The sequence below is a fragment of the Maylandia zebra genome, linkage group LG7, assembly GCF_041146795.1.
Source record: "Maylandia zebra isolate NMK-2024a linkage group LG7, Mzebra_GT3a, whole genome shotgun sequence".
NCBI classification, from domain to species: domain Eukaryota; kingdom Metazoa; phylum Chordata; class Actinopteri; order Cichliformes; family Cichlidae; genus Maylandia; species Maylandia zebra.
This window is the reverse complement of record NC_135173.1, coordinates 56,169,252-56,183,770: the sequence shown is the minus strand read 5'-3', so window position 1 is coordinate 56,183,770 and position 14,519 is coordinate 56,169,252. Positions and strand designations below refer to the sequence as shown.

The following is a 14,519-nucleotide window of genomic DNA, read 5'->3' as shown; positions in this document are numbered from 1 at the left end:
TATAAATATATTGGCAACACCGGCGCAATAACTTCATAGTAGCTAGCTGTTAATGAAGCATTAGGTTAAAAACATGTGGGACTAGAGATATGTTTGGGTGTTGCCTTTTGGGTGTTGAATGTGGTCTGTTGTCTTGATGGAATCTCTTGAATAAATATTAAGTTTGAAGTTGTTGTTGGCAGGATGAAAGAGTCGCAATGTTCTTGTAACATTGTAGAGTGTGTATTTTTCCATCTCAGTTTATTACATAACCCCATTATAATGACTACAGTCACAAGAGCACTTAACTGAGAGATGACCCAAAGCAAGAGTCAATTTTCTGAGATATGGTCTAATTTGTCATTATGTTGAAAGCTGTGTCTTTGTAAGTGTAACTGCAACACCACCGGTGCTCCTTCACTTCTCTAAATAATTTTATTGCACACTGTATTGCTACCACAGTCTTTACATTTTCAGAACAACTATTGGTATAAATATTACAGAGCCAACACAGGTACAATAGTTCGTTGGTCTTTTTATGGTGACATTTTTATGTGTGTGTGTCTATTAGACATGAGTCAGAGCCAGCTGGCTATCCCAGTCACTTTGAATGATGTTCCTCCAAACATCGCTGAGATGCTGAATGATGAGGAGTGCTGGGAATTCAACATCCTGGAGCTGGAGGCAGCTACACACAAAAGGTACAAAGATGATTTAATCCAGAGAGTCCAAACAATATCAAATTCCTTGGATTCGAAAAAGCTACGTATGCTTATTGGCTTCAATTCATTTCGTTATCCAGTAGTGATCTGTTTTGCTGCATTTTTCTTACTTTAACCTGTTCCACGCATATTCATCCAGTCCTTTGTGTGATCCCCTGCAGACCACTGACATACCTAGGCCTGAAGATTTGCACAAGTTTTGGAGTGTGTGAGTTCTTAAACTGCTCGGAGGCTACACTGCGCTCCTGGCTGCAGCTCATTGAGGCCAGCTACCACTCCTCTAACTCCTACCACAATTCCACACACGCTGCAGATGTGCTGCACGCTACAGCCTACTTCCTACGCAAAGAGAGAGTCAAGGTTAGAAGAAAAGCACACATATAAACTGAGTGAGCGGCACATGAGAATGATAAATCTAAAACAGGAGATACTAAATAATATATACACATTTAATGAATTGTATATTTTGGTTTATTAAGGAAAATATACCAAAAATATACCCAAAAAAACATGTTATGCTAATAACAAAAAAATGTAATGATACTGTTGATAGAAGATGTTGTTTGCTTGTGCAGATTATTTAAAAAAAACTCTAGATATGTTTGCATACCAGCATTTATTAAAAGGAACACAAGCAAAAGATCTGAATACGATTCATTGTACAATCCCAATTCCAAAAAAGCTGGGATACACATACAGATTAACTGGAATAGGACTGGGCGTCTCTGTTCACGGCACCCCTTGTGTTCTAAAACCAGATAAGCAGCAGAAAATGATGGTGGATGGATTTAAATTCACTTTTTTATTTTATTTGCAATTGCAACTGAAAAAAGCCTCATATAGCATCGTGCAATACAGATATAGTATTCATTATGAAGATTAAATAAAATCCATCCATCCATCATTTTCTGCTACTGGCTTTGGAACACGAGGGGAGCAATCTAAACAGAGATGCCAGGACCTATTCCAGCAAGTTCTTGCATCCATATATGCAGAGCAGTCCAGTACTGATGTGGCCTTTTGTTTCCACTGTTTTCTTCAGAGCAGTCTGGACCAGCTGGATGAGGTGGCAGCACTGATAGCAGCAGCAGTCCACGATGTGGACCACCCAGGCAGGACCAACTCCTTCTTGTGTAATGCAGGTAGTGAACTGGCCATACTCTACAATGACACGGCCGTTCTGGAGAGCCACCACGCAGCCCTCGCCTTCCAGCTCACTGTCCGTGACAGCAAGAGCAACATTTTCAAGAACATCGACAGGTCAGTAGAAGCAGCACACCTGCTTTTTTTTTCTTTTTGTTTTCTTCTTAGTCACAGCTGATTTACATTAGCATGCAGCAACAATGCAGAATGTGAATAGATGCTGATTTTATTTTACCCTTTGCATACAGGACTCAGTTCCGAACGCTGCGACAGGCCATCATAGACATGGTGCTGGCCACAGAGATGACCAGACACTTTGAACACGTCAGCAAATTTGTGAATAGTATCAACAAGCCAATGGCTGCCATAGAGGAGACCAGCACGAGTGTAAGTGTCAGATAGCTTCAGAGACACTCAGTAAGAGCAAATAATAAGGTGTATACATTTTGGAAAAATACTGAATGTAATAAACTTTTTAAAAGAAAGAATTATTAATTGTTGTAATTAATTGTTTTATCTCGACTATTATATATGTGTTAACCCCATAAAGCCTGAAATATGAACTCATTGTAGCCAGAATGTTCTAATCTTTGAAACTGGAGTGTTTATTGAAGGACAAGAAATGAAATATCAATTTTAAATTTGATTAGTTTTAATTTGTATCATTCTTTTGCTGCAAAAACTCCCAAAACCTCATGCATTGAATACTGGAGGGGGAAACTGTGACTGAGATTAAAATTTGATTAACTGCTCAGCAGTAGTTTGCTTAGTCTGCTGAAGGATGAAGGCCTGGGGAGAAAAAGAGCAACACTTCCTGTTTGGTTTACTTTTCTTTTTCTTTTTCTTTTTTTTGCAAACAATACAAATGGTTCCACATTAGCTCTTTCCAGGAAACGTTCCAGGAAGTTATTAGAAATCAGAGTTACAAAACAGATATGTGATGAGACTATATGTCTCAGTATATGTGTTTGTGTGTCTTATGTCCTTCATTTTTCTGGATGTCCCAGATGGTTATATCTGCTGTGTCTTTCCCACAGAGCGTGAACAGTGACTGTGAGGGTCAGGCCAACATCAGAAACTCTCCAGAGAATCGTCTGCTGATAAAGAGGATGCTGATCAAGTGTGCAGATGTGGCAAACCCCTGCAGACCACTCGAGCTCTGCATCGAGTGGGCTGGACGGATCTCTGAGGAGTACTTTGCACAGGTGTGGGAGCATCAGTAAAACAGCTTAGTTTAATAGCGGGTTTAAAGCTTAGAACAGAATCATTACTGTGAAGATAGTTAACTGTTCATTTAATTTTATTTGTTTTTGCTTAATCACTTTGCATACTTTATTAGATAAATGGCCTCCTGCCGTCTAAGCTCCCTGTTTATTGAATTATGTGTGTTTCCCTGCAGACAGATGAGGAGAAGAGACAAGGGCTGCCAGTGGTGATGCCCGTTTTCGACAGGAACACCTGCAGTGTCCCCAAATCTCAGATTTCCTTCATAGACTACTTCATCACTGATATGTTTGACGCCTGGGATGGTAAGAGCAAAAAATTCAACTGTGTTCTGTGTTTCTCTCTCAGGGGTGGTTTTCCACACAGTCTTCTTAGTCATTTTCTTCTTTGTTTCCATTTCAATAGAGTGGAGTATTATATTTACACACATATTAAGTCTGACTGTGCAGCTAAAAGGTCAGGATCATAAATCATAGATTGGGACTTGCTGCTTAACAAGTTTAAATGTTTACTTTCACAGAACAAAAGTAACTGTTGTTCTATAAGAAGCCATTTGCTTGCTAAGGATTCCTCTAATGCTTTCACTCAGACCATTTCCCAAATGATCTTTCACATCTTTTCTCTTGAAGTGATAATTGTTTCACATTCTACATGTGACTGCAATCTTTACTAAATGTCCTAAAGTTACCAGCCTGCTTCTGTTAGTCCAAGCAGTCTTGTTCTCGTTTCTAAATACATCTGTGGATGTGAGATTGATAAAAAGAAAATGCATTCCCGACAACACTGTCATCAACAGAAACTGGTGAGATTTGCTCAGATTGCAAAATAAAGACTGTGACAAAGTCAAAAACTAGTAATATAAGCTGGACAGTTGCTGACTGGTTCATAGACCACCATTTAAAATGTCACAAAACGGCCGGAGGCCGAGTACCAAAAATCAAACCCACGTGCAGAAAACCCAAAGCGGAGGCTGAGGAAAGGGTTTAACAAAGGTTTATCAACTAGCACAAAAATGACATTTACGATAGTACCTGACTTAAGGCTTGACACATGGGGCGTGAGGGTCTTGGTCAGGGGAGAGGGATAAGCAAGGGGACAGGTCCAAGAAAGCAACAGCAGCTGGCTGGTGATTAGGTACGTATGTGCAGGTGGGAGATGGAAGCGTTGAAGGAGAGGTGGTGCGGTCCAGGTGGGTTTGGTGGTGTGTGGCAGCTGTCCTGAGCGGTGAAGGTCCCGAGGTGGTGCAAGGGCAGGAGGGCAGGCAGGTGAGGCAAGGAGATGATTCTGAAAGCAGGCGGGTTAACCAGATTTCCAAGATGAGTGGTTCAGTGTGCTGGAATTTCCTGGAGTAAATAGGGTAGTTGACGAACTAGTGAGGAAGCAGTGTCAGCAAGCAGCTTAAATCTCCAACCTGATTGCCTCAATCAGCTTCAGGTGAGGGAGGCTGTAGGCCCTGCCCATGGGTGGATACCAGGGAGGTCCAGACCTTCAGGAATTTTACAGCCACACACCCAGAACATGACATAAAAGGGGTTTTTTTCTTTTGTTTGTTCGTTTTTGGGATGCCAGAAAAGGCCAGATTTGAGTGAAAGAATAGAAAGCTGCATCCATAAATCAGCTTGATATTAACTGGAACACTAAATTTGGCGACTGAAAATCCTAAACTGTAAATTTATATACCAAACAAGACAAAACAGCAACCACCTGTCACTCAAAGCCAAGCCCCTAATAACTTGCAATAAATCACAACAACAGTTGCCTGAAGGTGCTTTGAATGAATCAAATAATAATACAAAACTTTGAGCCTGCAAGGCTTCGACTTGACAGCGTTATCGTTAACTCGGTTTCCCTGGGTCTTTTCCCGTGTGTTATGAATAAATCTTATTTTTTTTGTACCGGTACTGGTTTTATTTTGTTGTATTTATCCGCGACACCTTAAAGGCCGGTCCGTGAAAATACTGTCGGACATAAACCGGTCCGTGGTCAATAGGATGCAACGCCTCCGCAAAACAACTTCTGGTAACATAGAGGTCCATGGGAAAACAGCCCTCTGCTCTCGTGTGCTGTGATCTCAGTAGACACTTTCCTAATAACTTTGTGTGGTCAGTCACAAGTGTCAGGTCATGTTGAAATAAAACATATACATTTTCTTAAATATGATTATTATTAGGCTTATTACTGTGGCTCAGGATTCTAAAACAGGAAAAATTTAATTTTTCTGGATCAGAAAAAGGAGAATTATCCAGGTTATGCTAACAACGGATCAATCACAAATTGATAGCCAGTGAGTGTGCAGGGTCCTGCAGTTATCCTTTTCCAAAACAGCAAGACTGCAGTGGCTCGGCTCATCAGCCTAGATGATGATTTCTGTTTGAACCATAAACCTTGCTTTTAGGGATGGGTACCGGTGTCATGGCACCGGTTCTGATATAAACGGTAGTAACCAGACCGAAAAGCAGCGCACATTTCGGTGCTTTATTTCGGTGCTTTTTTTTCCTGAGCTGTGATACACTTCTAGCCAATCATTTTACGTTTCCGAGGATAGTAGGCGGGGCTAGGTACGTATGTTCTGTTAGAGCAGAGCTACAGATTAAAAATGTCCAAGTCGAAGCGGTCAAAAGTCTGGCTGTACTTCACAGCAAAATATGCAAACTCAGCAGCCTGCAACAAGTGCTTTAAGCTGATACTGTGATACTGTCAAAGGAGGTAACACCAAGAATCCGATTAAACAGCTGGCGACGCATAGCGTTTTTTTTAAAAGCCAAGAAATGCGCCGTATTTGATAGCTTGCTGCGAGACCTCACACCGTGCACGTTGGGTGGGTTGCCAGTTATCGGACCCGGAGCAACATCCCCCAAAAACCCGAAGAATAGAGTCCTGGCCCCTAGCCCTGCCAGTGTAGCAGAAATGATGACGGATGATGACGGCAGCAGCAGCCGTTCTTCTCTGCATGAGTAGCTTCATGTTGTTCGTGTGTAATTTACGTTGAGTAGGCTAACCACGTTATTACATTAATGCATGTAAGGTGAACTAGCAAACATCATCATAGCTACATGCGGCTGTCTTCTTGTTTGATGGCAGATGCTCCCTTCACCCTGGCCAAAAAGGCTAAAATGACCAAAGAAAAAGGGGAAAACAGCTAAACATGAGAGGTTTTTGGACAAAGTTTGTGTTTTTTCCATTGTTTAAGCACTGCTTCCAGCCAAGAGTGATGCCATATATGCCACATAGCTGCAGAAAAGGCTAACATTGTTATCTTTTTACAAAAAAAACCAGCTGAACATGAGAGGTTTTTGGACAAAGTTTGTGTTCTCCATTCTTTAAGCACCGGTTCGAGCACCGTTTGAGCACCGGCACCGTTTCAAAAGTACCGATTTGGCACCGGTATCGGATAAAACCTAAACGATACCCATCCCTACTTGCTTTGATTTCAGTTTAAAGAAGCTCCTCCATTAATATCTTCAAATGGCTGCTGATTTATGTATTAATGGTTTCTTTCTCTGTTAAGCCAGGTTTTAGTTTTCAGGATCTGAGCGCATTCACATATAACTCTTCTGCTGCACAAAATCATTACTATGAGTGCAGTTTGCTCCAGTTTGTTATCATCACTGAACAGTTTGCTCTCCTCTAACTTTACAGCTGGGCTTCATTTGTTGCATTAGTAAGGTAGAGCTTAACAGCTTGCACATGTAAAACTTATTCACCTACCAGAGAAAATATGCTGAAAATAAAAGCGTTAATGAAAACGTGACTCTTCCAGCTGTCTGTTCAGCATAAGTTACCATAGTGATCTAGCCAGGTAGAAAGGGAGCCACTTTCATGACACAGAAGACTCTACCTCCAAGCTCGTCGTAGCTCACTAACCTATTAATCTTGCTTCCTGCTACAGCCTTATGGTCAGCTCTAATGTTCCTCAAGCTGTATTTGTGCATGTGGTGGGGCGCATTATCCCACTTGATTTTGGATAGGGGGATAAGTAACATCCGCATGAATGCCAGGACCTACCCTGTCCCAACAGGAAATTGCATTGTAACATGATTAATGTTACTTACTGCAATGTTGTGTCTGCTCAGTGTAACCTTTCTTTGGGGACATTAAACCAGTCTGGGTTAAGACCTCTGAATCACTTCCCACATTTCCAGTTTGTTCCATAACTCAAATGCAATAATTGAAACAATTAGGCATTTCAGTCCAACTAAAACAAAACCTCTGACAGTGCCATCTTGACTCCTGGCCTCTTTTATTGCCGTCAGTGATTTTTTTCTTAGTAGATTGCAAGAGAGAAAATGACAGGAAAGAGATAGTGAGAGAAAGTGATGATGAGTGGAACGGGATAGTATGCTGCTTGTACTAGTTCCCCATTCCCACTGAATTCCCCTCTTAGCATAGTCTCCCCGAGAGGCAGCTTGTTTACTGTCAGCTCTGATGTCACGGAAAGATTCCAAACGCCAGTGGGATCAGGAGAAATTACAAGAGTATCAGGGGAGTGGAAGTCAGGGAAATAGTGGCAGGGATGAGGGTGGAGGGGTTGGCTACAATCACTCGACAAGCAGCCGGGCAGAACTTCACTTGCACATAAACACTAAAACACACATGCAGCCTCTTTCAATTCACCAGGGTCACTGTCAGGACAAGGCAGGGGTCATTGTTAGTTCCACAGATGCAGTGTGGCTCATCAACAAGGCCGGAAACAAGGATGTAAACAACACAAGCCGAAGCTGTGGTGCCTCAGGCTGTGGGTGTGTGTGAGAGAGAGAGAGGCAGAGAGACCTTTGAGCCCCAGCTGACCTTTAATGTGGGAGAACCATTGTAGAGTCTATGTAGCATTAGCAACTGTACACAAACTGACTGCACATAGCCTGCTTACAAATGTTAACAGTCCGTGTGGAATGATAACAGGAAGTCAGTGGCAAATGTAGGTGTTTATCCCTGATTTCCTGTTTTTGTGTGTCTGTGTGTGTGTGTTTGTTTGTTACTTTGTTTTTTGTTTTGTTTTTTGAAAATATAATTTACATATGTGTTTGTTGCATTCTCTCTACTGGGATTATTCATGGTTCTTTGAATAATCTGATATTTTGAGACTTGATACATTAAAATTACTTGTATAGATATGAGACATATGACCAACCAGGCTATGTCTGCAGGTGTCCCTTTAATCTTTTGCCAGCTGTCATCTGTCACCATATATGTTTCACATTTTTTAAAACCACTATCAGGTGAAATGAATAAAAACTACAGTGTCAACGGGAACAGTAAGTTTTTTAGTTGCAGTCTTAGGCTTCAGTCACACAGGGATAGGGGCCTAGAGGCCAGTCACTTGGGGAAAAAAAACATATACCGAGACCAGTTGCGTGCGGTTGCTGGCAGTAGCTGTGAAAGCGATTGCTAATGCCCCAGCTGTGCAGGCCAAGAGACCATTCAGTGACCCACTGGTAACCAGAAATGGCTAGGAAAGGTGCGTATTCCACAACCGGCTGCTGAAGGTTATTGCCAGGTGCTAGCAAGAAATTGCACATAGCTATAAAAAGCACTCTGATAATGCTTTGATTGACATGGATTTGTCTGCAAACACTACAAAGACACTAATCATACTGTAAAGAGTTTTGAGGACAACCAGAATGCCTTCTAGTTGCACCCTTTGCACCTTTGGTTGAAGCTTTTAATGCTGAAGGCTGATGTTGTCCATTTCCAGTAACTGACAACAACCTCCAACAACTATTTGCCAACTAGTCAGAGAGTAGACATTTTTCCTAAGTGACCGGAGGTTGCCAGGGTTCTCACCACCTTTTACAGAGGCACCATTGAGAGTGTGTTGACAAGCAGCATCTCTCTCTGGCACAGGAACAGCAGTGCTTCAGACAAAAAGGCCCTGAGAAGAGTGGTGAGATCAGCTGAGAGGACTATTAGGGTCACACTGCCATCTATTGAGGGTCCAGCCAAACAACACTCCTTATCCAGAGCAAAAAACATCATCAGGGACACCTTCCGCCCCAACCCCAGCCTGTTCTCACTTCTGCCCTCAGGCAGACGGTATCATAGCCTGAGGTGCAGGTCGCACCTCAGGCGCTTTCCACCAGCCATCGAACTGCTGAACAGCACAAAAACAGCTTCTGTTCTCTAGATTATTATACTCTACCAATCGGTCAACAATCAGCATTTCTCTTTTGCAGTAATTGAATTGTTTTTTTATTTGTGCTTTTTAAATATGTACCACTGACTTTATATGTATTTATTTATTTAATTATTAAATTTGCCTTTTTTTTTAACTCTATTGACATTTTTATATGTCTTTATGTAAGCTTGTGCTACGTAATTTCATTCTGCATTGCGTCTTTGAGGTAGTGCTGAATGACAATAAAGTAAATCTTGAATCTTGAAGGGGTGTCAATAAATAGTCTCTCAGCTTGTGTGAAGTATCCAAGAGTCTGTGACAAGGGCTGATTTGTGAAGGCTGGAAGGCAGAAGGTTTCGAAACAGCAGTTCCTTTGTTGTGTCCCTGGTATTTATTGTTTAGATCCCAGTGCCAAAAAACAAACCATGGACAAAAAACCAGTGAATCAGTGACGTGGTCACTGGCGGCAAACACTAACTCATGCTTGTGGGGAGTGAAGGCTGGTCTGTCTGGTCATTTCTTAATTCTGCTTGTATGACAAAGGTGTCAGAGTAATGTGTGTGGGGCTATATAAGTGCAGACCAGTCAGAGTGCTCATGCTTACCTAATCAATCACCAAATATGCCATCAATGTCCGAACTGGATCATAAAGTAATGGCCGTGTATGAGAAATGTGATGTTTCTTTTTCGTCACATGGACAGCTAGATGAACTGCTTACCTGGAAAACCATGGGACTATGAGAAAAAGGCACTGCGCACATTACCTATTACACACACCAAATCTGTCCAAAAGTGGTTTGAGGAAGATTACAAAGAAGTCAAGATGATGATTTGGCCTACAAATGTTCTGATTGAGAAATTGTGGGATGTAATGGAAAATCAAGTCCAAACCATGGACGGTTTTATCTCCTGCTTTTCACACTTTGGTGCCAGATATCACAGGATATCGTCCACTGTCTTTTGTCTGAGCTATTTTGGTGAAACCAAGAGGATCTGTGCAATATTATTTCAATGATTTAATGGTTTGAATTTATAATTAGTTACTAACTATGACTGAAATCTGCCTAACAACACACATCTGTGTAGCCATGTTTGTTTTTAATTCTACCAACTTCAATGTGTCTCCTTGCAGCCTTTGCCACTCTTCCTGGCTTAATGGAGCACCTGTCAGAGAACTACAAATACTGGAAGACCTTGGATGAGATGAACTGTAAGAGTCTACGTCCTCCGCCTCCTTCGTGACTGAGTCCACATCCCCTCCTTACATATATCACTCCAAGCAGGGTAGGACAGTGAATGAAGCCCTGCGGTGGAACAGTTACTCTTTTCAGCTGGGATTTGACAGAAGTCCGTGACCTCTCAGGGGTTCCTGGATACGGCCTGAAAATTTTATAATCGGAAGAACACAGATATGCCGTTTCCATCTCAAATCACAGCCTCTTGTATGGTTCTAGCTGGAGGTGGTACCAGTAGAGAACAGGTGGTCACTGGAGGCTGTCTCCCTGTTGCCACTTTATGGCCCCCTAAAGTATATCTTGATAGCACCTCCATGGTACAGTGTGGACCTGATAGGTCACCTGACAATCTGTACCATACAGTGTAATACAACAGAAACCTGCACTTTAGCTAATCATGACATCTTACATTTTGAACTCCCTTTTTGTTGACTTTGCTTTTGGAAGTTTTCTTTAAAGCAAATATTTCCTTTCTGTATCTGTATACTGCTATAAAAGAAATATGGAAAGTAAAACGTGACAATTGCCAGAGGCACTGACTGAAAACAAGAATCTGAAGTGATCTGGGCATGCATTTTAGTACAAGCGAGTGCAAATCTCCATACTTCCTTTTTCACAGTTCCAGCTAGTAAAAGGTGCTTAGCTGGAATTAATCTTTGCATTAGCTGTGAAACAACGTAGAGACTTGTGTCTGGGACCAAATTCCCTTCAATCCCTGTCCATTTGCCCTGTTCAGACAAAATCTAAAAGAAAGGGCACTTCCAGGAGTACTTACCTATGTACCAGGGTGCAGTCCACAGATTGCCGATTGTAGGGCTATTTTTGTGACAAATGCTGGATCCTGAGATCATATAGCTGCAGAATACCTTGTAAAATGCCACCTGATAACCTACTGTCATTTCTTCTACATCACCATCTTACGTGCACTGTGAAAGCAGCTAGTGAGGATAATGAAGATCCTTGTCAAACCTGCATGTCCGAACAAATGGAGGAACAGAATTGCACTGTATCAGAGCTATTTAGTTACCAGATGTTACACTCATAGCTTTGTGACACTAACTGTAGACATTTTCACTCCCCCCAAAAATGATTGACTTGCGAGTATTTGAACAACATAGTTACTGGCTTTCTATTTGAGCCTATGCTTGGCAATTGGTCGGGGTACAGTGTGTCAGGTTTTGTAGTTGACATGTTTTTAGTGATGAAATGAAGCCCACATTGACCTGACAAACAGATGAAGGAGCTGCTAAACCGTGTTTAGATTGTAAAAGCACGGCTGCAAAGCCAGCATCTCTCTCTCGTTTGTGTTTTTTGCTTAAGCAGTTTTACTTAGGCTTGAATCCTGCAACCAAAATTCACACTGAAGACATTTGGCCCCTTTTTCGGTGGGGTGGGTGTCATTTGAATGATATGGCTTCCATCTACAGGTGGTAGACTCTAAATTTGTCATGTTGTCCGTGAATCAAATCAAACCAACACAAAGGCCCAATTTCAATCTGGCACTTCCACTGTGTGGAAGAGTCTGTTAATTATGAAGGAGGGCAGAAATAAAGCGGAAAAAGTCTGGGATGCCCTCACCTTTCTCAGGTGAAAACAGGTACTTCCAAACAGCTCCTTTGGAGATGTGCGCCGCTATGAGATGAATGTATTAATATGTCCATGACATATTGGAAAATACGCCGTGTTGTGTTTCAGTTTGATTCAGGTATTTTTAACATGCTCCAGGTCGTTATGGTGATTTTACATACTGCTCTCTGTTATTAGAATTTGTTGCAACAAAAATAAGAATAAATTCAGATGCACTTTTAAAAACATGTACAAATGTAGAAAACTTCCACAAAAGTGTTTTTCATACTGAGATAGTCTTCAAACAGTCCTTCTTATCTGTAAGTGTGTTTCCTCCATGTAGCGAGTAAGTCAGCACAGGTGCACACTTGGTGTTTTGCGGACTCTAGAGCCCACCACCACATAATGCTTGTTGGAACAGCACTTAATGTGGCCTCCACAAAGTGCAAACAAAGTGAAAGGGTGTAGGTGGCTGGACTGGAATTGGTTTAGTATTATATTTCATCCTACTATGACTGAGGATGGAATACTACTATAATAATACTAGTCACTAGACTTGGATATTTAAGATCACCTCTGTTAAGCTTTAATATCAGAAGGTGAAAACAGCACTGGAATCCACTACTGCCAGCAGCAGAATCTTTAAAAGACTTTCATAATAAATTATTTTACAAATTCAAAAAATCAAAATGGCGATATCCAGATATCTATAGGCTACTAATGTGGTGAACTTCTGTAATTACCAGTTCTTGTCCCAACTCTCCAGCTCAGCTGCTGGTCTACATGTGCAAGTATGTGCGTGGTAATCCAGGAGACGCACATCAAGCAGTATTAACCAAAGGCACAGAGAGCTCTTTAGGGTGCCTTATTCTTTGGTCATCTTTACAGAACACAAGTATTTTTGTTGAAACATTTCCTCCTCTAGACATAAAAACAAAAACAAACTAAAAATTAAAAAAAAAACACAAAAAGAAGAAAAGCCATATGTGTTTTAGATGTTTTTAAAACTAGGATATTTGGCCTGATGCATCACGGTCTGTGCTACAGTTCTGAGTTAGTCAGTGTTGACGGCCCCCGAAGCTTTTTCCATGTATTTTGTACAACTACGAGATTTTTAACAACAGAAGCTGAACCAGGTGCAGTTGGATAAAACGCACGTTCCTTGTTTGTTCACCTCCATGTTCGATGTATTCACACTGATGTTGTCATTATGCTGACGATGAAGGTCTTAATCAACGCCTTAATCTTGTTACGTCTCACTGTGTAGCTCTGCTATTGTTGCAATACACTGTAAACTACCTAATGTATCTGCTGTTCTTGTAAATACTCGGCCAATATTATTTTCGCTTTGCTTTTTACATATTTTGCTTTCATACCTTTTTATTGTGGATGTTATGTGTTGCTGTTAATTTCCAAAGTTATGTTTGTTCGGGTTTTTTAGGGTGACTTGAAAAGCGGCTCCACCTCTGAATGTTTCATAGCTGCTATCGTTGACTATGAGAAGATATTTTTGCTAGTATACGATGAAGATTTCTATTCACACAGACAATACTTCAGATTTAAATGTCAGACAGTCTTTTCCATGAGCAGTAAAAAGCAGAATATGATGAGCTCAGTTACATTCGATTACAGCTGGTGACATAACGCTTTCATCACTTACAAAGATTTCGATTTCCCTCTCATCAATAAAACTGTTGGCCGTGACTGCAAGAACGTGCCAGTTCTATCTTTTCTATCATTTACAACCATGACAATAATTAGAAAGTGATTGATAGATAGTATAGAGTGCGGAAAAATATTTTTTGAAAAATATGAGGGTCATTGGCCATGAGAACTGTAATGTTTTCAAAGATGTTACTGCCTCAAGCATAGTAGTTACAAAAGCTTTCCGTAAGAGCCGCCATGTTTGTTGAAAAGGTTTAATGTATTTTGCTCTCTCTGGTCTTATTTTGATGTTTTCTGTCAAACACAAAGTTGTATTGTGAGAGACAATTAAAAAGTTCTTTCAATATAAAGTTGTTACGTTTTTGGCACAAAGATGTTTTACAGGAATCCTTTCAAGCTGAAATGTTTGCCTTCTTCCCAAAAGTTGGAGGACAAAATCTAAACGATACATCTTTACAAAATAAAAGGAGTCACTTACCAGCATCCTGAAATCTAACTGAATAAGTTATGTGTATTTTGTTTAAAGGTATTTACTAATGTTTTTTAAAAATTGTTGGAAAAGATTCCAAAATTAACTAAAACTGTCCACCATCTCCGATCTGTGAGACATTAATTGACATAAACTACAGCTGGGATGTATTTTTATAATATAATATAATGTTGTACAAAACATGTTGTGATCAGGATGCAGTGCATCAAGTCCTTTAGTTGACGTGTTGATTAAATAAAGCCCACATTGGGCTGACAAAGGTGTGAAGGAGCTGCAGAGTCAGCATCTCTCTCTCGTTCGTGGTTTTTGATTAAGCAGTTTTACTTCGGCTTGAATTCTGCAACCAAAATTCACGCTGAAGACATTTGGCCTCTTTTTTCCAG

The 14,519-nt window shown here is 40.8% G+C and overlaps 1 protein-coding gene across 2 annotated transcripts in view; it reads left to right on the top strand.

Moving 5' to 3' along the window:
* The window catches only part of pde8b (phosphodiesterase 8B), a 45,793-nt gene extending 31,797 nt beyond the window's left edge, over positions 1–13,996 (top strand). For both annotated transcript variants that reach the window (XM_004566864.6, XM_004566865.3), the window contains exons 16-22: positions 551–680; positions 863–1,061; positions 1,744–1,961; positions 2,093–2,231; positions 2,882–3,049; positions 3,244–3,373; positions 10,313–13,996. In XM_004566864.6, the coding sequence (XP_004566921.2) occupies positions 551–680; positions 863–1,061; positions 1,744–1,961; positions 2,093–2,231; positions 2,882–3,049; positions 3,244–3,373; positions 10,313–10,422 (1,094 nt within the window). In that variant the 3' untranslated portion in view covers positions 10,423–13,996. The remainder of the gene's footprint in view (positions 1–550; positions 681–862; positions 1,062–1,743; positions 1,962–2,092; positions 2,232–2,881; positions 3,050–3,243; positions 3,374–10,312) is intronic.
* The last annotated feature ends 523 nt before the right edge of the window (positions 13,997–14,519 follow it).